Source organism: Meleagris gallopavo, chromosome 1, assembly GCF_905368555.1.
Source record: "Meleagris gallopavo chromosome 1, MGAL_WU_HG_1.1, whole genome shotgun sequence".
NCBI classification, from domain to species: Eukaryota; Metazoa; Chordata; class Aves; order Galliformes; family Phasianidae; genus Meleagris; species Meleagris gallopavo.
In genome coordinates, this window is record NC_139404.1 from 48,283,304 (window position 1) to 48,304,500 (window position 21,197).

Here is a 21,197-nt window from a genome sequence, read left to right on the forward strand (position 1 = left end):
GCAAAGTTAAGACAATTTCTTTGAATATGAAAGAAGACTATATAATTTGGAAATGTACTGAAATTTTTTCCAGCAACAGGAGATTCCACTGGTTTCTATTTCTGCATTTTCCATCACAATTAAGATGAACTGTGTTATATTTGAAAAATTACATCTGTTAGAAAAGTCTGTATGTGAAGAGTTGGACTGAGTCAGAGGAACTGAGAGAGAGAATGGATGCATGAAATGAAAACATTTGAACCTTATGGAGTTTTGTTTCCCATAAGACAGAAAACTCCTTCTGAACTGAACTTCTCTATCACCAAGAGGTCAAAGAAACATAAAGAAACCCCAAGTGGGCTAATGGTTGACAGTAAGTGCAAAAAATCTGAAGAGTGGTCTGAGACATGAGATTCTGTGTTGAGTGGGAATCAGAACTTTTGCAGATGCAGAAACTTTAAACCTGCTTGTATCTTCTCCCTTGAGTATTAATCTTACATTACAATGCTACAGACACAAACCTGGCTAAACAGTTTACATCAAGGGCAACTACCCAGGTAGTTGTAAGGAACGGTCATGAATAGCTCTTCAAGGAGACATCAGAGGCACTGCCCTAGGAGGAAAATTCTTCTAGGATAAACAGAGGGACAAAGGGAGTGGTACCTCAGGACAAGCAAAGAGATGATCAGAACCAGAATCACAACTCCTGCGAGTGTGAAGACAGCAATAGTCAGTATGTGTGGGCCTGCAGAAAAGAAAAAAATAGAAAGTAAACAACTTGATGAAAGACACTGAAAAACAATATTCTATTTAAGAAACTACCTTCACCCACATATGCAAGTCACAGTAGCCAAGCAGGGATATTCTTTGGTCACATTCCAATTAGAGGCTTTGCTAAAGCTCAGTGCTCCCGGAAGATGACATGTGCCTGCTCCCTTTCCAAACAGGATAAAGTGTGGCCCTGAGCAGTGCCCTTATGTCCCCACCTGAGGCATGGGCACTCTGTAGGCACAGCCAGGTGGGAGGTGAATTCAATAGCACTAACTGTCACATCAGCTCAGGGCTTCCAGTGTTTCACTTCTTCTTTAAAAAGAAACTAAGAAAGGTCTGGAATAAAAATAACTGTTTCTTGGTAACCATATTCTAAAAAATGAAGCAGACAAATGAGTTCATGAGAATAGAGAGTGGCAACAAACCCTGGATACAACAGTCTGTGTGGTGGGGATGTACATGCATTAAGTAGTTGAAAGCCATGAAAAGTAAAATAAGAATAATAAAAATAATACAAATTAATAAAAATAACATCCAAAAGCAACAAGACACACACTAGCTACCTCCAAAATCAGGCAATAACTAAGCACAGATTTTAAGCACGCTAATGTAAGTGTTTGCATCCAACATGGAACTCTATTTAGAACTTCTCTGCACTTTGGACCCAGCTTTCTAGCTTTGGTTTTGTTGTTCTGTGTATCACATCTCCCTGCCTTCCATGCTCTCATGCCAGCCTCTGTTGAAAACTATCTGTAATACCATTTCCCTTCACCAGGGAAGGATATTGTCAACTCCTCATAAGACATATGCACAGGATTTTGAAAGCATTTTCCTAAGAATTCTCTAAAACCTCAGCTTTGTGAGTAGTGGTTTATCATCAGGTTGAAGTTTCCCATGGAAGGCCGGTTGAACCGCATTTTCCTGTTCCTGAGACTCTGCTTCCACCTTCTGGCTGCTGGTGTTACAACACACCGAAGCACTCCCATCCAGAATCGCACTGGAGGAACGTGTATTTTTACAAATGGGAAAACAAAATAATCAAGCGCTTGTGAGAGGCAATTTTACTTTGTTTATATGTAGCTTGGCCATGAAGTCCAGCTTCATTATGTACTCCATGTTAAGATACCACTTCATAGACACAACGGTTCTGCAATTCCCAAACATTTTTCTTTTGCCCTTGTGCAGCCACTTCAAACAAGGACATCTACAAGGGAATGTATTGAAGATAATGAAGTCCTCTGATAACATAGTGCATGTAGTGCACGAGGGGAGGATGAGAATGGGACTGGAGCAGCACTGCAAATGCTGGGGCCAGACAGCACAGCTCTCACAACACAAGCTGGTGCAGGGTTGACACATGCCCTGTTTTCTTTACTGAAGAATAAAAGTGTCCACCCTACTGTGAATGACTTTTAGTCTGCAGATGGTGCTTGTTCCTCCAGTTATCACTTTGCATTATAGCATTCCCTAATGGAGGTCAATAGCACAGCAAACTAACGGAGCCTTAGGTTATAACTCTGGCACCTTTGGACACTCGCTCATCAGTGGGAATGACTCAGGTGAACACCAACCAACCCACAGTGCACTAACCCTTGCAACCACTGCCACAGCAGGAATTTTCATCTTGCATATTATACCTAGAAAAATATGCCTTCATATTGCCAATTGCCATGTAGCAAATGGCAAAACAACACCTGCTGGCTCTGACCAGAAGAGCTGTACTCTGCCATGCTGAATAACACAGACAGTTAATAATTTTATCCAGGAGTCACCAAAAACTTGAAAGCAGGTGGTGGTTTCTGGGATGTCAGGTTCAATGTTTGGGCAGAGATAGAGCTGGATATTAGGTGTGAGAGCTTTGTAAACTCTCTTGAAAGAAGAGGTACGTTTAATGGATATCTCACCAGTGCTTGGAATATCACTAGGCAGCCTGTGGTTCTTCCAGATGAAATCCGGACTGGTAGATACCACATACGTCTTGTTCTCCTGAGTGTTGAAATACATAAGAGTTCTGTACTGCGGCTGTTGGAGTAAAAGAAATGCAGTCAGCAGCAGTTCTGCCTTTTTTTTGTTTTGTTTTGTTTTTTTGACCCTTGTTTCTAACTACCCTTAAAAATGCACAGCTCAAACTTCAACAGAGTAATTCTTGCTCTTTCTGCCACACTGGTGTGTTTCTCTTCAGCTTAGCCATATGTTTGGCTGCCATATGCTTCCTTACTCCTCCTTTCTGCCTAAAAATAAACGTATCAGAGTCACTAGCTGTACTTCACTTAGCGAACCACTGGATGACATCGATCCTGCCCATGTCTAGCACGCCATTTATGACCCCCTCCCAGCATGCCCAGTATGACTTGACGTCCCATCACTTCAGGTTATTTACACTGTTCTTATGTGATAGTGCATGGCATTTTGTTTCTCCTTTCATATACAAGGCCAAGCAGTTGCTTCCTGGACATACATACATCACTTGCAGACTGTGTCGTGTACAGCAGGGTCAAATTGTTATCAATATCTCCGAATGCATCTAGAGTCACAGGACCCTGTGCACCTGTGGACACACAGAATTAGTTAGATGGCTTGTATTATCCAAGAAATAAATATGTGATAGGAATGATGGGACAAATAAAAGATTTCTGTTGCTCAGAATCTTTTTCTTCTTCATCTACTTGCTACAGCACATATTAGTTTAGCGTAGCACTGCTTTTCCCTTTATAATGCCCCACATTTTCTCTGGAAAACTCAAAAAAAGGTGTTGAACTAACTGCACAGAAAGGAAAAGTCTCCCTCTAGCCATAGAAAAGATATATATGTCAGGTTTCTTCAGCATACCAAGAATGGCAGAGTAAACTCCTCTGAAGGGATCATTTTAGAGGTGAGAAGGGAAATTGCTCATTTCCCTCTGCAGTTTGAGTCTGTCAGCAAGAAAGGAAATGTGGAGGTACTTTCATTCCTCTAACTCTTTTGATAGCTATGTGCTTGACTCTAACAACATTATTTTAACCAAGTTCTTTTTGCCTTTAATCTCTTGACTCCTAATGTCAGCAGATGTGTACACTGAGAAACTGCCTATGGAAAACATTCCAAGGATTTTAGGGTGGAACCTTCTACATCCCTCAGCACTGGCTTGACTTTGTTCTCATAAGGCCAGGAAAATCAACAAGAGCAAGTATTGCCAATATCCACCCCTCTTGAAAATCTCACCACCATTTTCTCCTTTCTTTTTGTTCGGGAAAGTCTCTTTGGTCAGTTTCAGATTGTTCTTTTGCTGCGGTTGCTAATGATTTATTTTATTTTTTCTAAAGTTCAGCATCATTATTTTTGCTTGGAAATGACATTTTGTGTATGTGTGTGTTAATTTTTACACACTTCACCTTCTACGTATCAAAATATTATTATTTGAACTCTCTACTCAGCCAGCACCTACACAAGGAAGACTGAAGGTGATTCAACACCTCTTACTTCTGGAAGTTTTTTTAAAAAAAGAAACCTATAACAAATATGCAAGATTAATTTGAGACAAGAAAAAAAAAGTCCATGTAACTTATCTTTCAAACTAAATTAAACCAAAGAGATGACTTCAACAATATAAAAAAGGATGCAGACTTCAGGAGGAATTCATAGAATCACAGACTCACAGAATGGCTTAGGTTGGAGGGGACCTTAAAGATCATCTAATTCCAACCCCCTGCTGTGGCCAGGGCTGCCACCCACCAGCTCAGGCTGCCCAGGGACCCATCCAACCTGGTCTTGAATGCTTCCAGGGATGAGGTACCATCAGCTTCTCTGGGCAGCTGTGCCAGTGCCTCACTGCCTTTTGAGTAAATAATTTCTTCCTAATATCTAACCTAAATTTCCCTTCTTTTAGCTTAAACCAATTCCCCCATGTTCTATCACTATCAGACCATATAAAAAATAGGTCCCCCTCCTGTTCATAAGCTCCCTTCAAGTACTGGAAGGTCACAATGAGGTCTTCCTGGAGAGACCTCCAAGCTAACCAAGCCCAGCTCCCGCAGTCTTTATTCATAGGAGAGATGTTCCAGCCCTTTGATCATCCTTGTGGCCTCCTCTGGACACGTTCATCAGCTCCAGATCCCTCCTGTACTGGGAGCCCTAGGTTTGGACACAGTACTCCAGATGGGGCCTGACAAGGGCAGAGTAGAGGGAGATAATCCTCTCCGTTGCATTACTGGATACACCTCTTTTGATGCAGCCCAGAAATTAGCATAAGCAAACTTTTTTTTTTTTGCTGGGATGCTATGGTTAAAACAAGGATAAGCACAAAATCTGTTAGGCCATATCAGGAAACTCTGGGAAACTTCTAGCCGTGTTTTGTGAAAGTAGGTGAGACAATAAATACAGAGATTTGAGTAGTCACTTTGGTACAGATCTCTGACGTGAAGTGACAGATGGCACTTTGCGTTCCGACAGATACTGTTGTGATTTTGTTGTGTATGTGCTGTCTCTGTCTTTTCCTAATGATCAATTTCTGTGATTTTTAAGTACAAAAGTCCACTGGTACTAGACAACCTGTAAGAGGAAAAAGAACACTATGAGGACCCATTGTGTTGCCAGCTGGATTATGCTCTCAGCAGAGACACCCAGGCCTACAGTGCCTTGGTAAACTAAAAACAGTTCGAAACTAATTGATTAAAGCTTTGCTAAGTGGACTTCAGAGATGTTTTGAACATTAACCATATTTCATAAGCATTTCTCTCAAGCCAAAACTAGGTCTCTGGTACAAAGCATAGAAAAGACATTGCCACAATTTAACAACCCATGGAGAACTGAAAATGAAACCTGAATGCCAGGTTGTCTCTAGAGGAAGCGCAGACTCTGAAACTCTTTGCTCTCCTAGCACCTTTTTCATTCTCTGAAAAGTCTCCTTACAGAGAGTTCATCTCTTTTTCAAAGTAATGGCACCAGCTTCAGGGCCTCATCCCTGTCCTCCAACTCTGCCCAGGAAGCTCTCTCTCCATTCCTCCCATCCCTCTTTTGACAGCAGTATTCTTCAAATACAATTTTGATCTTCTCTACAGATTACAGAAATATTTATTGGGCTGGGCTACTACTATTTCTGAATTTTGAACCTGAACACAAATTTATCTCACCCAGAATCTTGTTGCAAACAAAGGATAACCAAAGATGCTTTTGTAGCACTGAGGGACATGGTCAGTGAGCATGGTGGGGATGGGCTGATGGTTGGACTAGATGACCTAAGAGGCCTTCTTCAACCTTAATGAGTCTATAATCCTGTGATTCTTTGAAAAGGCCATGACCTAGAAAGGAATCTGCTTCTCAAACAGGCTATTGCTAACTGCAGTGGCACTGAGGTGATTCTGCACGACTGCTATGTAGTGCTTTTGTTAATACTGAAGATAACATATGTGATAAAAATGATAGAAAAGTAAAAGAAAAATTACAGTAATAATAAAACTCACTGAAATGCTTGGACTTTTTTTAGTGTAGAAGGGACTTATCATAAGAGTACTTTAAAACAAATCTCTTTCCTCTCTTCAATTCAGTGAATCCTGCTCAGGACCACACATTTTTACCTTCAAAAGTGATATTTCGGAATTCATTGATGAAACTGAGAGGTAACACAGGGCTTTGGGAGAAGATAAATTTCTTTAGAATATGTCCAAACAGCAAGACGGCATTATAATAGCCAATAATAAAGTCATCTTCCACCTAGAAGAGGAGGGGAAAAAAAAGCAATTTGAGAGTTCATATTTCTGCTTTAAAGCTACAGTAACTTTGGTAATCTGGATAGGCAAAATTTCCAGCATGGAAGGCCAGCATCTGCATGCTGAGTGATTACACGGGCAATGCTACATCGGTGTTCTCTCTTGGAAGTCTAAAGTTGTAAACAATATGTTTTTGGTGTCTTAAGACAGAAAAGTAGGGAAAAACATAGAAGAGGCCCATGTAAAGCATTGGCATGCTGATTCTGAAGCAAACGATTCAAGAAATCCTACATAGTGGGTTCTAAGCAGGTGTGCTCAGTGGGACACTAAGCTCTTGGCTTTGGATTAGACTCTCAGTGCAGATCATCTGGTGTGGTGCCAGCAAGTCTGGGCTTCCAGATGGCCACAGCTCAAGGGCAAGAAGCTGTGCCAAAATTCCCAGCTGCCTGCCACAGAGCTGGCACCCAAAAAAGGTTGAACCCAGGCTGAGGGATCTGGAAACTCAGGAAAGCCAGCCAAAAGCTGGAGAGCTGGAGCTCAAAGCCAAAAATCCTGGGAGGAACTCTCTTGTAGAGTTTGGTTCCTGCACAGACTGCAAGAGTATCAGTATCAGTAAGCAGATACAGGGTTTGCACAGTTTCAGCTTTCCAGGAAATTTAAGAAGACATGTATGCATTTCCTACAGAAAAGAAAAGGGAAAAAAAAAAAAACTGCTTCTTGAAAATTAGAAAAACAGGAACATCTCTGGTCAGAAACAGCAATGGTTGTGATTACCACCACTTATACATATCTGCACACAGAAATCTTATCTTTCCATGCTTGCATCCCTATTACACTTATAGATCTTCCTTCATTGATGTTCTGCAGCTACACTGAAAACGTAAGATTGTCAGTCAACCAGAAGTGGAGTCAGAAAGCCTTGATTTATGAGTCTCCCCCAGTCCCATGGACATGATTACTTGCAGAAAAAAAGAAAAGGTTGAGTTGAACTTCACAAAGTAGGAATACGATATCATGGATGTTTGCCTTACGACACTGCATTTTCACATCATTACAGCAGAATGAAAAGTCACCTTGCATGAATGTAAGAAAATGTTGACATAAAAGCATGACAGGGGATGATTATCACTCTGTTTTCAGTTTTCATTTCCTAGTGCAGGAGCGTGTGTGAGCTGAATGTGATGATCAGATATAAAACAGAATGGTTACCAGGCTGGTGTCAGCAGTCCTTGTGCTGAAGTTGTTATTAGCTGGTGGTAGAGTCAGGACGAGTACATTCTGCATGTAACGGGCTGAGGTAGTATTCCTGAAGTATGTGTTCCTGCAAAGCAAAGTGAAAAACCTCATGAAGAGTCAGCAACAGGGGTGACAGCAACAGAGCATTCTCCCCTCCCCAGTGGAGCTGTTACTTAACAGGCTAAAACTAATAGTTATATAAATAAAAACTAATCATAGACAAAACCCTTTATGCTGTTCATTCCCTCATGCCAGCTTTTGTGCTTAACTATATTAAAAGGTAGTATCAAATAGATTGGCAATCTGAAACAGTGTTATTATTAACGTAACTGGTTTCTGTCCTATTTTCTCCTCTTCAAAGCAGGAATTTGCATTTATTAAAATGGAGTCTCTTCCTGGAATAGGTAGTACTGGAATCTGTCACTTTTTTCATGTTTTGTGCACATTTCTGGCCTCTTTAGTACTCTTTTACATGTTCCTCTAATTCTGATATCTCTTGCTAGAATTGATAACAGCAGGAATTGCCCTGAAAACATGTAATAGGAGGGCATAAACAATCGGAGAGGTCAAAGAGCATCCTACTGATTTATTTTTTTAATTCACTGATCTGGGAAAATCAAAAGAAACTGTGTGAACTGAAAAGCATGTTAAAACAAGCAGGAACATTTGTAGCTTTCAGGCGTTTTTGGTTTCATCATCCTGACAGGCCATCTGGAAGAGCTTCCCAGACTGGCAAAAACATATTGATTCATGTACCACAGAGGAATTTAGCAATTGCTATAGCTAGACTGATTAAAAACTCATTTTGTAGGAACCTTCTCTTATTAAACATTTTTTATCATCCTTTTAAAGGTTTGTTTGTTTGTTTGTTTGTTCCAGTAAGTACAGTATTAAGGGCTTTTGGAGACCACAAGCTCCGCTCCTCAGACATCAGATGAGATCCCAACTCCACAACCCTGTTCCTGCCTTTCTCTGAATCTTACAACTTTTACATCACACTTTTAACCCCAGATAATTTCAAATTGCTTTTCATTGAGGCTTGAACTGAACTAACCAGATGGAAATGAAACTTCATTAGACTCCACCAGACTGGATAATTCTAGAGCACACCCCTTCCCTTGAGGGAGACTTGAACACTCCATGTGTCCTGGATGCAACAGGACTCAGAGTTGAAGGAGATTTAAACCCATCGCTTTGTGTGAGGACCGTGATGCTTGTAGAAGCATAGACTTTAACTTCTCTTATGGCTTATGTTTAGATCTAACATAGTATCTGTATTTCTGTTTTAGGATCAAAATGGTTTGAGATCAGAGGGATATGTAGCAGAATTAAGGAGGGCAGTGTATAAGATAGTCTCTGAGGCAGCTGGGTGTACCAGAAGGACAAACAGAAGTCCTAGACATAGTTTCAGTCTAGATCAACTAGCTTTCTCCCAGACCATGACTTACCAGGGTGACAGGAACTAATCCCAAGAGTTTGGGCATGGTTTAGCCATATGGCTGTGAACTGTGCTTTGTCACTTCAGCTTAGGGCCAGAGATCAGCTCTTGGTCCACTTATTTACTAATTCAAAGCTTGTGAAGCTACAACTGATAAAGTTAGTCAATGTCTGTCCTCAGCTACAAGGTTTTTGTAATTAGTAATAGGAAGATTAAATCGAACAACAGAATACTTAGGCTGAGTACTAAGGAACATCTCTGAAAAGTTAGATTTCTGTAGTTATAAAGTTGTTGCTTCTTGGAGGAAACAATTGTACCTCCCTTTTAAGTCATTTAATAATGAGTGTGTGGATCCTAAAAAAATATACTGTAATCCATATTTCCACAGCTGCCTTGGTTGGAAGAGTGTATGAAAAGTTTACAGTCCTCATGTGAAGAGCTTATGACCAACTTTGGACTCTGATTCTTTCAGAGCTTCCTGCCCTGAGGAGTCCACAGGACGAAGTTAACCATCTGTGCTCTGGTCACTGCCTTAGAAAAATCTCTCGTGGACTAAATGGGATGCTGTAAAAGATGTGCCATGACTCCTACACCAAACAAGTTATATAAAGAGCAAGACAAGAGGAGAGAAGCAATGGAAAACATTTTGTGATAAAGCATTTCTTCAACAGAACAGTTCCACACTGACTATGTCCAGTATCTGTATCTTTCAGCAAAGTGCAGAGAAAATAGGAAAAGCAAAGGTGATACTTTACTTGAAGAGATCTATCAGGATGATAACAATGTCCTTATCCACTGTCTCCGTCCCTAGGTCTTGGCTGATGTCAGCTGGAGTGCCACACATGATGATCACTACAGATTGGGCGAAAACGGAGGTGAGAAGTACAGATAAGGAAAGGGCATTTGCTTGCTCCCTGGTGCCTGAGTGGCAGGCAGTGTAGCAGTGCTGGACTAAGGCACATTACCTGCATTATGCTGGGACCGTCTGCACAGGATATCTGAGGGATGGGGATATCTAAGGGAAAATCAGCTGGTAGAAAATGCTTCAATGCCTTTTCTATGTTTGACTGCACCAGAGCACCACCATTATCTCACTCAAGTAAGCAGCAGCAGTTCTGATGCAATCCAGGCTACAGAATATGAAAGTTTATAAGTCATATGGAGTTCAGATAATAGTTTAAGTGGTTTACTTATCATTCTTGTGCTCCCTTGGCCTGCTGATGCCAGGTGCTTAGTCTTTGCAGAAAATGAGGTATTACTCATCTCTTTTTCAGGTTTAGGTGGATCACTTCCAGAAGAAGTGCCCTTTGATGGCACAAATGAGGACTATTTATATATCAGAGTTGCAAACACAGGAATGGTAGAGAAATAAGCATTCTTGTAATATCTAGGGCCTTGATTAGGAAGACTTGTGATTCCTGGATTTCTGAATCTTTCACAAATCAGAGTATGTAGGAGGATAACATTATATCTAGACAGGACAAATCATCCCAAAAGGCTTTTGGAACAAGGATATTCCCCCATATTTTATGGGGATAGGGAGAGGAATCTGAGAGGTTTGTGCCATCTTCTATTTGCATCCATGTGAAATGATGTCTGTGCTTCACTGTGGAAAGACTACTCCTAAAATGTAGCTAAGAGAATAGTCTGATTTCAATGAAAAAATAACTTACCTGCAGAGAAGAGTGCACCCTCAGCCCCTCCTTACCATTGCTTTTCCGTTTGGGATTTTTCACAAGTTTTCTAAACTGATCTTGTGTCCTCACAATGTCCTTGAACTTCAGTTTTTCAGAGAATTGTGTGACTCCAGCATCTAATGCATTCATGTACCTGGCAGAAGGGAGGGAGCACAGATAGAGTAAAAAAATGGCTAAATCTTCACATGTGCACTGTTCAATTTCTCCTAAAAATCAAAACGCTACAGTACATGAAAAGCAGAATGGAATATTTTTTTTCTGCACCAGAGGAAATCAATACAGATCACGAAAGAATTAGAACTGTTGAAAAGTCATCCAGGCATATTTGAGCCTGGTTGTACTAAGGATGGGTTTAGAGAATATAATCATGCAATAAGACATTAACAGTTAAGAAAAAAAAATCAGGGTTGTGGGGAAATTAGAGTAAGTGAGACTAATCGGAAACAGAGCTGAGAAGCTCTGCTGTAGAAGGCTCCACTTGGAGTCTTAGAAGGAGTATCTGAAGATTCAAAGGAGTAAATGAGAGCTGCAGAAAGATCTCAGATAAAAAATACAGGAACCGTGAGAGGAAAAGGAAGGGAAGGAAGGAGCAAAAAGAGTTATACTAAGTCACTTAAAACTTGAAGGGGAAAAATGAAAATGGTAAGAAACAACCAAGTGAGTAAAAGCCAGATAAAAGATTAAGCAAAAACAGCCAACTCTTAAATCTTCTAGCCTAAGCCTATTGAGAAGAGACATTCTGTTTGAAGTAAAGTTAATGCAGAGGGAGAAGGAAAAGGATTTTCTTTGCTTTCAAACTTTTGATTTAGCAACACTGAGATCCCTGTGCTATAATCTACAAAATATCTTTTGCTCCCCTCTGTTTTCAAGAACTGAGTTGTTAATCATTAACTTACAGGACCATATGCATAGTTGGAGACATAGCTTGCTGTTGCTATCACTGTATCAATGTGCTTTTATACATACATGGGGAAAACAATTGTCCCATGTAGTACAATTTATGTGTTAGCAAAAACAGATTTTTAAAATTAGGCAATTGAAAAAATTCAAGATGACAGTTTCCAGAATGAGGTGCTTCTCACAGCTATATTAGGATGAATAATGACAATCAAATGGGAAGAAACAGAAAATTAGTTTTAATTTTTTTATTAATTCAGTATTAAAGAAAAGGAGCTTTAACATTTCAGAAATTATAAAGAAGGTCTGAAGCGAATAGATTTGTGAATTCTGCTTAAAATTCTGTAACATCCTCAGGACATGAACTAGAAATAAAAATAATAGCTATCTTCTACGAATATAGAAGCTATCCAAGAGATGGAAACACTTCCCCTACGAGGACAGGCTGAGAGAGTTGGAGCTGTTCAGACTGGAGAAGAGCAGGCTCCAGGGAGACCTGAGAGTGGCCTTTCAGTATCTAAAAGGGGCTGAAAGAAAAAAGAGGACAGATTCTTTAGCAGGATCTGCTGTGATTGGACAAGGGGAAATGGTTTCAAAATAAAAGAGGGGAGATTTAGATTGGATATAAGAAAAAACTTAACAGCAAGTATAGTGAGGCACTGGCACAGATTGCCCAGAGAGGTCATGGGTGTTCCATGCTTGGAGACATTCAAGGTCAGGCTGGAGGGGCTCTGAGCAGCTTGATTGAGCTGTGAGTGTCCCTGTTCATTGCAGGAGCAATGACCGGATGGCCTTTAAGGGTCCTTTCCAACTCAAACAATTCTACGATTCTATGATTCCACATCTGTATAACTTTGGTAGGAGAAGCAAAGAAGAAAGCTAAGTATAGCATAGCTGATGGCTTTTGGTTTGTTTTTAAATTAACCCGTATTTTGGAAAAAAATAATTCAAAAGAGCATAGAGACATTCACATGAACTGAAAGGCAAGAGTCAAAAAAGGAAGAGTAAGTGTAAGTGTCAGTACATGAAAGCATCTACTTGACTGAAACAGTGTTGGGTATCTGGAGAGGAGAAAATCCAGCTTTTTCAAGAAATATCAGAGGCTGATGCTTCAGGTCGCAACGTAAATACTGCCTCCTTTTCTTCAAAACTGGTGAGTCTATAGATTCAACTCTGCAAGCACTGGGGGTAATGCTGAACAGAGAAAGATCCAGTTTGAACTTTGAAATGTTCTAGAGTAATAATTGTGCACTCAGATTGAATCAGTTAGTGTGTAGAGCTTGATAAGATCCCTGACCTAAAAAGGCATTTATGGAGACTATGATGGAGGATACTCTTGTGTCACAGGATTTACATCAAGAATGGTGTAAACAGGTATTTGCAGCAGGAACAACTTCTGTGCTATGCTGACCATAGGAAGAGAAAAGGATTGAAAATACTTAGATATATTCCAATATTCAGTACAGCTGAGGGGTGTAGTTCTTTTCCTTCTCTCACTCCTTAGTAGCAGTAAGGCATCTCCCAGTATGCAGGGCACTTAGAACAGCCTATAGGAAGCATGCCTGACGATGGAGATGGAGCTTATTAGGTCAACAGCTGAGACAGAATTGGATCTGGATCTTACCAGAGGCATTGCTCCGAGTTGTCATTCTTCTTGTAAATGTAGACAGATTCCCAAGTGCCAGTTTTGAATGGCTGCTGGATTTCATTCCAAAAATAATAGAAGAAGTCATTCACTTTCCTAGCTGGGGTCAGAAGACGGGTTAGGTTTTCTTTGTAGTCACAGGACAGACCAAAACTCCCTACAGAGATCAGAGGCAGGCTCAGTATTGTGTCAACTCTGAGGGGAGAGACAAGAGGACACGTCTGAATGGATTGCTGTAGCACCAAGGCTGCTGCTACATGATTTCTATCCCAGCTCCCTCTCGTTGCATCCTGCATGAGTTTAACCTGAAACAGAAGGTTCCTAAAGAACACAAGCAAATTTCAATGTATTGGCACTGCAGAGACAGTTTTTGAATGGATCTGGGTGTCTTCTTCCACTGGCTCCAATTCCCTGCACAGCACAGACATTCTTCATCCAGTCTCTTTGGGTACCAAGCATCATTTCTGCCCATGGACTACAGTGGGACTCAAGGGGCTCTCGTACCCATCCAGTTCTGCTGCTGGGTCATCATCAAGGACAAGATGCTGTTGTCTGTCTCAGGAGCTAGTTAGTAAGCAGTGTCTGTTTGTAACAACCTACCGAACATCTAGGAGATGATGGCATCTATATAGCATATTCTAGGGGCCAGGCTGGAAAAACAAATTACAAAAAGGGGGCATAGAAGTTACTTTAAGGAAAACTCCCCACTTATTGTGTCATTCTATTGACACAATAAACTACATCCTTCTAACAGGTTTTCAACTCTTTTTTTGCCAACCTATGTGTGGTAAGTTAATCTTTGGTGACTGTAGTCACACCTGTAGACTGGTCACAAAATATATTTACAAATTGAGCTGCATCCTCAATATAAAGAAACCCAACAGCCTTGGCAATGTTGCGATATTAGTTTTGAATGAACAAAGGGATTTGGTCTCTTCTCTGATCTGTGATGAGTGCTGGATGATTTTCTGCCCACCAATATAATTTTTAATGTGGTATGTATTCTATCTCTTTATTACGATCGTGCTGAAGGTGAGGGTTTTGTTGCCATCTTCTCCTACAAATCAAAAGAAAAGTCTTTCACTGTATTTTAGGAGCTGAGCAACACTATCAGTCAGAGAGACCAAAAAATGATATCCTCTGCTAGCAGCAGATTTGTAAAGCAATGATATTTTTTGTCCAGAAACTAAAAGTTGGATAAAAACATTTGCCTAGATGCTGCAGATTATCAGACTAGACTGAAAGTATTTTTGTTCCCTTATTGTGAAGTATCTTTTGTTTGCATGCTTGTTTTTTTTATGAGAGGGTATTATATCCGCAAAAAAAAACCATGCTCATCAGCACTGTTAGCATTATTATGACAAAATGTTATTTTCCAGGTTAAGTGCCACTTCATAAACTACAGGTTTTAAAGCTGTCACAACAGAGATAGACATAGATGATGTAATGTCAAGGAAAGTTTTTCATAATGAAATGGACCTTCTTCTCTCTGACTTAAGGTGTTATAAAGCGAATCACTTGTTCTGATTTATAGATCTGTTGCACTATGGGCAAATCCAGCTACCTGATAGTATTATTTGCACAAACGTCCACTACTCATACTTTTTACTGTATACTGTTGTAACTTCACCAGAGTCTGAGAAAAAAACTTTGGCATATTCTGGGCAGCTCTATATCCAGCAGACAGAAAGACAAAGAAAGTTAGGAGTCACAATGAATAAAATGGGGCACTTTGAACAATATTTTATCGTAGTTTTATACATAAGAATTTATTATTTTTATTCTTCTATAAATCAATCACATTTTTTCACTGGAAATATTGGACTAACTTCTGGTCATCCCATCTGAAGAAAAGTATAGAGCTGATAAAGCTTGAAGTAAAAGTACCCCAATCTTATCTCTATGTCTTAGTGAAACCACAAGGCTACCAAAGTTTAAAGCAGGGAGAATGATTCACATGGGCAACAGTATTGATATGTACTCATGACTGATGTGTTTGGTTTTTTTTAAATCGGTTATGCTAAAGCAACACTGATTTAGCTCATGTTTTCCTAATATCTGAGAATGACATATTAATGTATAATGCAATACAGAATTACACAGATTTATGTATAATACTATAGTAGAGAGACTGATTGTTCAGAAATGCTTTCACAAGCAGAAGAGTTACGATGAAATTGGCTGTTCCCTATCTAAACACTCCTTACTGAAGATAACTGGGGCTTTTTATCTTCTCATGCCACATCGAACTCAGGCTCCTCTCAGTAACTGAAAGCCCACTTAGAAGGACCCTAATTTCTGCAGTTCTTCAATGTCTAGTGCCTTAAGCTATCATCCCTCTTTCATTCTGTGGTTGTTGATAAATCATGTCTTCTGAGCCCAATATCAATCCGTCATGAGCAATTAGAAACACTTAGCTAATAGTAATGAAACTGCATCAATAGGCTCTTGAAGGGGATTTTCTTTTCCCTTCCAAACTTAAGTGGCTATGCACAACAGCCTTACTGCCTTGACTATTGACATCAAAGTGCCTGATGTATCCCAAAAACCAATGTCTCTGCTGGTTTGCTGCACTCAGAACAACTTTGTTCAACACTTGATATCTTTAACAACACAATATTGCATGGAGAGGGTGGTACTTACGAGACCATCTGGTAGGTAGCGTAAGTGCAAGCAGGTCCTATGACAGCACAGCCAAGAGTGCCATTATCCTGCAAGAGATCAGAGAGGGTCTGTAGGTGGCACAGTGAGAAGGATGGAAGATTGAAGAGAATTTTAAGATTTGAAAAGGAGTCCCAGAATTTACTCAGCAAAAGCAAAGACAGAATACAAAAGGAGACATAGAAAGATTAAAAGAACAAACCTAGAGTGAAGGAGGGAGGAAATCACAAGGAGCTACAAAAAGGCAGAGTATGACCTTACTGGGGGAGAGAGAGGGAGAGTGCAGGTTAGGATTAAAATGTTGCAACAGCATACATGAAAGTACAGACCAAAGCAGTTTTGTGTGCCATGAGGGACTTCTTAGCAAAGACTACAGCATGCAACCACAAATTGTTAGATGTGAGAATTCACAGTTGATTGACAAAGCCTCACTGTGAGGTGACAGTGATTAGACATGAGAAAGTCCACTGCAACACAGCTTCTTGAACCTCTTGCAAGGCACCAGTTCTAACTGAAACTTTTTCCATCATTTGGAGATTCACAGATTTTCTCCCATACAACATATCTCATTTCCAGGGAGAAACAAGCACGCAGTTCATCTTTGCCCTCTGGGCACAGTCACATGTTATGCTTTGTTATCAGTGCCAGGCCCTCTGCCTGCCTGTTCCCAGCTCACACTGCTCCCTCCTTTGTGCCAGCACATGTACTTCTGTAAGCCGACGGATCAGGGAACTGAACCAGCTGGAAATGGACATTCTTTGTTCCACTTGGGCTGTTGGAATATTTGGGTAGTTTGTTGTTTGTTGGATTTTTTTGTTGCTGTTTATTTGTTTTTATTATTATTTGATTACTTTGATTATGTGGCCCCACAAAGATCTGTGCAGATATGACAGAAGGGATAACCTGAAGATGCAAAAAGTAGTTTGAAGCATGTGGCTGCTTCAGCTGGCACTGCTACCAAATGACAGCCTCTATGAAGCATTAGTAAGGTCTCTGAGTTTGACTGCTTGTCTTCACAAAACCCATGGGAATGTCTTTGACAACTTCACCTACCTCTCAAGTTAGTTTGGAATTGAACAACAGGCTCAAAAATCAATATAGAAAGACAGACATAGAACCACAGATGCATGCATACTTACATACACGTGCACAAACATATAAGAAAGAAAGTATTTTCTTCTTAGGAAATTAACCTAGAGAAACCAAATACTCACAAAAATTTGCTTGATGAGCTCTACACCTTCACAGGTGCTGGTGCGACAGCCTTGTGAGACATATAGTGATGATCTGAAGTGGTGGAAGGAGGCATTGACTGTAACCTTTACTCCTGCAACGCAACATAAAAGTGAACAGCCTCAAGAGCTGGAGATAATCACTAACACACCATATCCCTCTTCTTCCAACACATGTGAGTTGTCTTGTGCAAAGATGTCTGCTATCCTATTCCACCAGGAAACTCACCTACCTGGATCCCACTATTTAGGATGAGATGAAGAATTTGCTCTGGTGTTGATTGCTGGGTGCGAGTGCTCTCAGTACAAAGCATTTTTAGTGTTGGTCTTTGTTAGAGACACCACTTTTAAACAAAATTCAACTAGGGGGCAGAATGTGAATCATTTCTTTGGAACCTTTGTCCCAAGGTACTCTATATAGTGACGATGAGAGTGGCAGACTCGTCACATTTTTAGACAGAGTGTGATCAACAGATGAAATTATTATTATGAAATTATTCTCAGAGAGTAGAACCTAATCTGGCCAGGAGAAGAAAGGGTCTCACTTTTCCCATCATAATCAATTGTGAAATCAGATGAATAAGAGTTCTAAGTTTTCAAACAAGGGCATCTCATTTTGTTCACTAGATGGATCACTGGTCTGAACTGATCCAGTTTAGTAATATCCACGTTCTCAATCCCAACTAAAAAGCACGCATAAAGACTCTGCCCAGTTACTGTAAAAGCAAAACTAGCTCTTTCTATCTCTAGAGCACCTCTTTTCTCACAGAGAGAGACCATTATTTCTGTAAGATCTATACAAGGTGAACAGAAAACAAATGAGCCTGTGTGAGAAGCAGTTTGATGAACGCCAGATGAGTAGAAAGCTATTGCAAGAGGTGAGAAGAAACCACTTTTGGAGGGATCACCAACACCCATTGCCTTACCTTCTGTCTCTAATTCATTTTGTATTGTTGACAAGGCTTCCTCCACAGCTGATGTCAAATTTTCAGAAGTTGATGGGAAGTCCGAGTCAGGCATGAGCATCACATTGATCACATAATTGTTGTCGCTACACCTACTTGAACCAACTTGCTGCAACAGCTGCAGAAAGAGGAATAAAAGCCAAAGGGCCAGACCCAACATCCGCTGCTTCATTATTGTTCAATTTAGATCCATTGTGTGTGTTCTCTCTTTTCTTTTCCTCGTCAAGTCTTCCTCCTTCTTCCAGATACCTTACACAGACTTTATTTCTGGCAAGCACAAAAAAGATTTCTGCACTGTAGATTCAAGGACAGGCTGTACAATCCTTCTCAGGCACTTCCCCGTCCTCTTTCCTTCCTTCACTTCTGCCCATCCCTCTGGTGTCCTAGGTGGCACTTCGGTTTGTGAAAAACTAACAACAGCAAAACTCAGGAAAGGAGAGAGGCTAAAGGTTGATGTGAATGTTTGCTCATGGAAAGGCTGAAGCAGTAAAACTGAAGCATTACCTGAAACCTTGCCTGATAAGGGCACTAACATTTCATCACGGTAATGAGCGGAGAGAACTAAGGGGAGGGAACAAATGGACTGTAAAAAAGACTCTTTAAAATGGAAATAAAATAAAAGGTACATTAAAACCTAAAGGAAAACAGTTGATTACTTCATGTTTGCATTGCCCAACATCTCTAGTTATGTTGCTATACCATCTCTGCTGGCTGGGCTCATAAATCAAGGATATATTTTCTCCTGTGATAAGCAATCAATTTCATTCCTATAGCTTTTACCATCAGAGTAATGTTGGCAGAAATGTCTGCTTCGCAGTCCTCCAGATTGAAGCCTTCATTTCCATTTATAGAGTAGACTCAGCACAAAGCTTGTCCTTTAGTACTCACGGAGCACTGCATACTAGAATGCCCAAGGTCTGCTCCCAGGCAGCACAGGCCCATCAGGTCCTGTGGGACCAAAACCCGTATTGTAAATGGCATCATTAAAAGGCACCCTCTAAAGAACACTGGGGCAATTTTCAGAGTACGTCTCTTAGGATTTCCTAAGCATTCATACTGAGAGAGGTACATAGAATGAAGGGGAGACAAAAACATAAATACTACAAGCCTTATGGATGGGGCTGTGCACAGACGAGAAGTCCAAGATAAAAGGAATCAACAAGCAAATTTAAATAAAGTACTGAGTGTGATTGGTGCAAATTTGGGCTTTTTGTTCACAACTACAGCAGTTTCTGCTTTTCTGAAATCTGAGGCTGTCAGATAATATATCAGTTTACTTGTCTACTTTTATTACCTTCCTGATAATTTTAAAACAAAAAGAAAAAAAAAAAAAAAAAGGAAAATAATCAATTGCCATTGCTTTTGACACAAAACAACAGAGCTGCAACTCCATGGTTTCTTTCCAAGCCTGTTTTAAAAGATGATGAATACACTTCAAATGTACCTCCATTAACTTTCTACACAATCATTTTTTTAATAGCAAATTACTATTGCATGAATGTTTCTTACACCTAACAACAGGGAAAACCACAAAACATCATTTAAGAGTAGAGCTTGAACACTGCAGCGCTTCTAATCTAGCATTTCTAGTAGAGTAATTCTAAATCATTATTCATGTAAAGATCTGGACTGTATGTGAACAGAGCCACATACGGAGAATAGAATATAGCTTTTCATGTTGAGACCATCTGCTTACCACTGGCCCATTTTATGGGTATTTACAAAGTACCTGAAGCTTAACCCACACAAGTCAATAGAAGTTTTGTCTTTAACTTCAGCAGAACAAGATCACTGCATTTTATACTCTTCATCTATCTGAGAGAAACAATTAACTCATATAGTTAATGCAAGTAGAAATAAGTATGTAATAGCAATGAGGTTTTCCTACCTATCTTATCATGTATTTGTTCAGTTTTCATAGCAGCTTTAAAATGTTCTTTAAAAACAAAAGGTAAAATCGGCTATAACCTTAGAACAGCATCACTTTTTACACCCTCTCTTGCTCCTTGCCTTCACAGTGCCATAGGTCCCAGTCAGAAGAAGTTAAATGAACTGTTAACTTCTCAGTTTCTTAATTGCCCAGTGTGTGCGCATAATCTCTCAGTGTCAAGTTCCACCATGTGAGGATGCCTTCATTTTCAGGTGGCATGGAGCACAAGGGAGTGCTGCAGGAGAGTGCAACTGAGGTGAGGCACGTGACCCTCAGTACATGGTTGAACACCACACTTTCCCCTGTTACACGATCCCAAAGTACTTGGCAGCTGATCAATAGCATCTGGTTCATGGGGTAAAAAAGACAAAAAAAAAGGTGTGGCACCGTGCTGTAAATGTGAGAGTTTCTGATACTGTAGATCATGAGGGTGGACAGAAAACAAATAGACAACTGAGTCTTATATGTAAAGCACAAAGTTTGATGGGCCTGCCACAAATAAAAACAAAATCTTCTGTACTTTGGTGTTAGTTGTTGTCTGTGCCTGAGGGATCTTTAATCCCAGGGAATAAGAGGGGAAGATAACCTCTCCTGAGCCCCCAGGTTAATCCAGAAAATGTATACTAAAAACTTCATTAATGCGCATCTTCTAGAGCTATTTATTCTCTGTTAATCAGTTTCTAAGGAATAAAGTACTAAGTAACTGCATCTAACTTCCCTGATGAATTATTCCATTATTCTGTGGCATCTAGGCATCAGCTATTGTTATTATCTTGTCAGAAAGGTGAAAAGCACTCTGGCATTAAATATGTTTACCTTGTGCAAGTACCTCTACAATAAGTCAGTTGTATGTACATCAGTTTGAGCACCTCATCTTTGTTATCCTAGCATTATTAACAGGTGATGGAGGTCTCCTCTTGAATCACTGAGTATAAACCCTGAAGCTTATCACATACTCTGTCTTCAAAAGCACAAGGACAATTAACATTCAATAGCAAGGTCCTGTATTTATTTGTCTGAATAAATAAACACTATTCAGCCTCTCACCAATAACAATTACAA

At 40.1% G+C, this 21,197-nt stretch overlaps 1 protein-coding gene across 1 annotated transcript in view; it reads right to left on the reverse strand.

The window, feature by feature from the left end:
* Positions 1-18,631, reverse strand: part of GUCY2C (guanylate cyclase 2C) — a 43,960-nt gene extending 25,329 nt beyond the window's left edge. Inside the window, exons 1-11 of the mRNA XM_010710096.4 lie at positions 18,167-18,631; positions 17,223-17,335; positions 15,991-16,058; positions 13,327-13,542; positions 10,817-10,938; positions 9,864-9,960; positions 7,644-7,755; positions 6,303-6,438; positions 3,213-3,298; positions 2,655-2,772; positions 643-724 (exon numbers count right to left, since the gene is read on the reverse strand). Of these exons, the coding sequence (XP_010708398.1) occupies positions 643-724; positions 2,655-2,772; positions 3,213-3,298; positions 6,303-6,438; positions 7,644-7,755; positions 9,864-9,960; positions 10,817-10,938; positions 13,327-13,542; positions 15,991-16,058; positions 17,223-17,335; positions 18,167-18,377 (1,361 nt within the window). The 5' untranslated portion in view covers positions 18,378-18,631. The remainder of the gene's footprint in view (positions 1-642; positions 725-2,654; positions 2,773-3,212; positions 3,299-6,302; positions 6,439-7,643; positions 7,756-9,863; positions 9,961-10,816; positions 10,939-13,326; positions 13,543-15,990; positions 16,059-17,222; positions 17,336-18,166) is intronic.
* Positions 18,632-21,197: the final 2,566 nt, after the last annotated feature.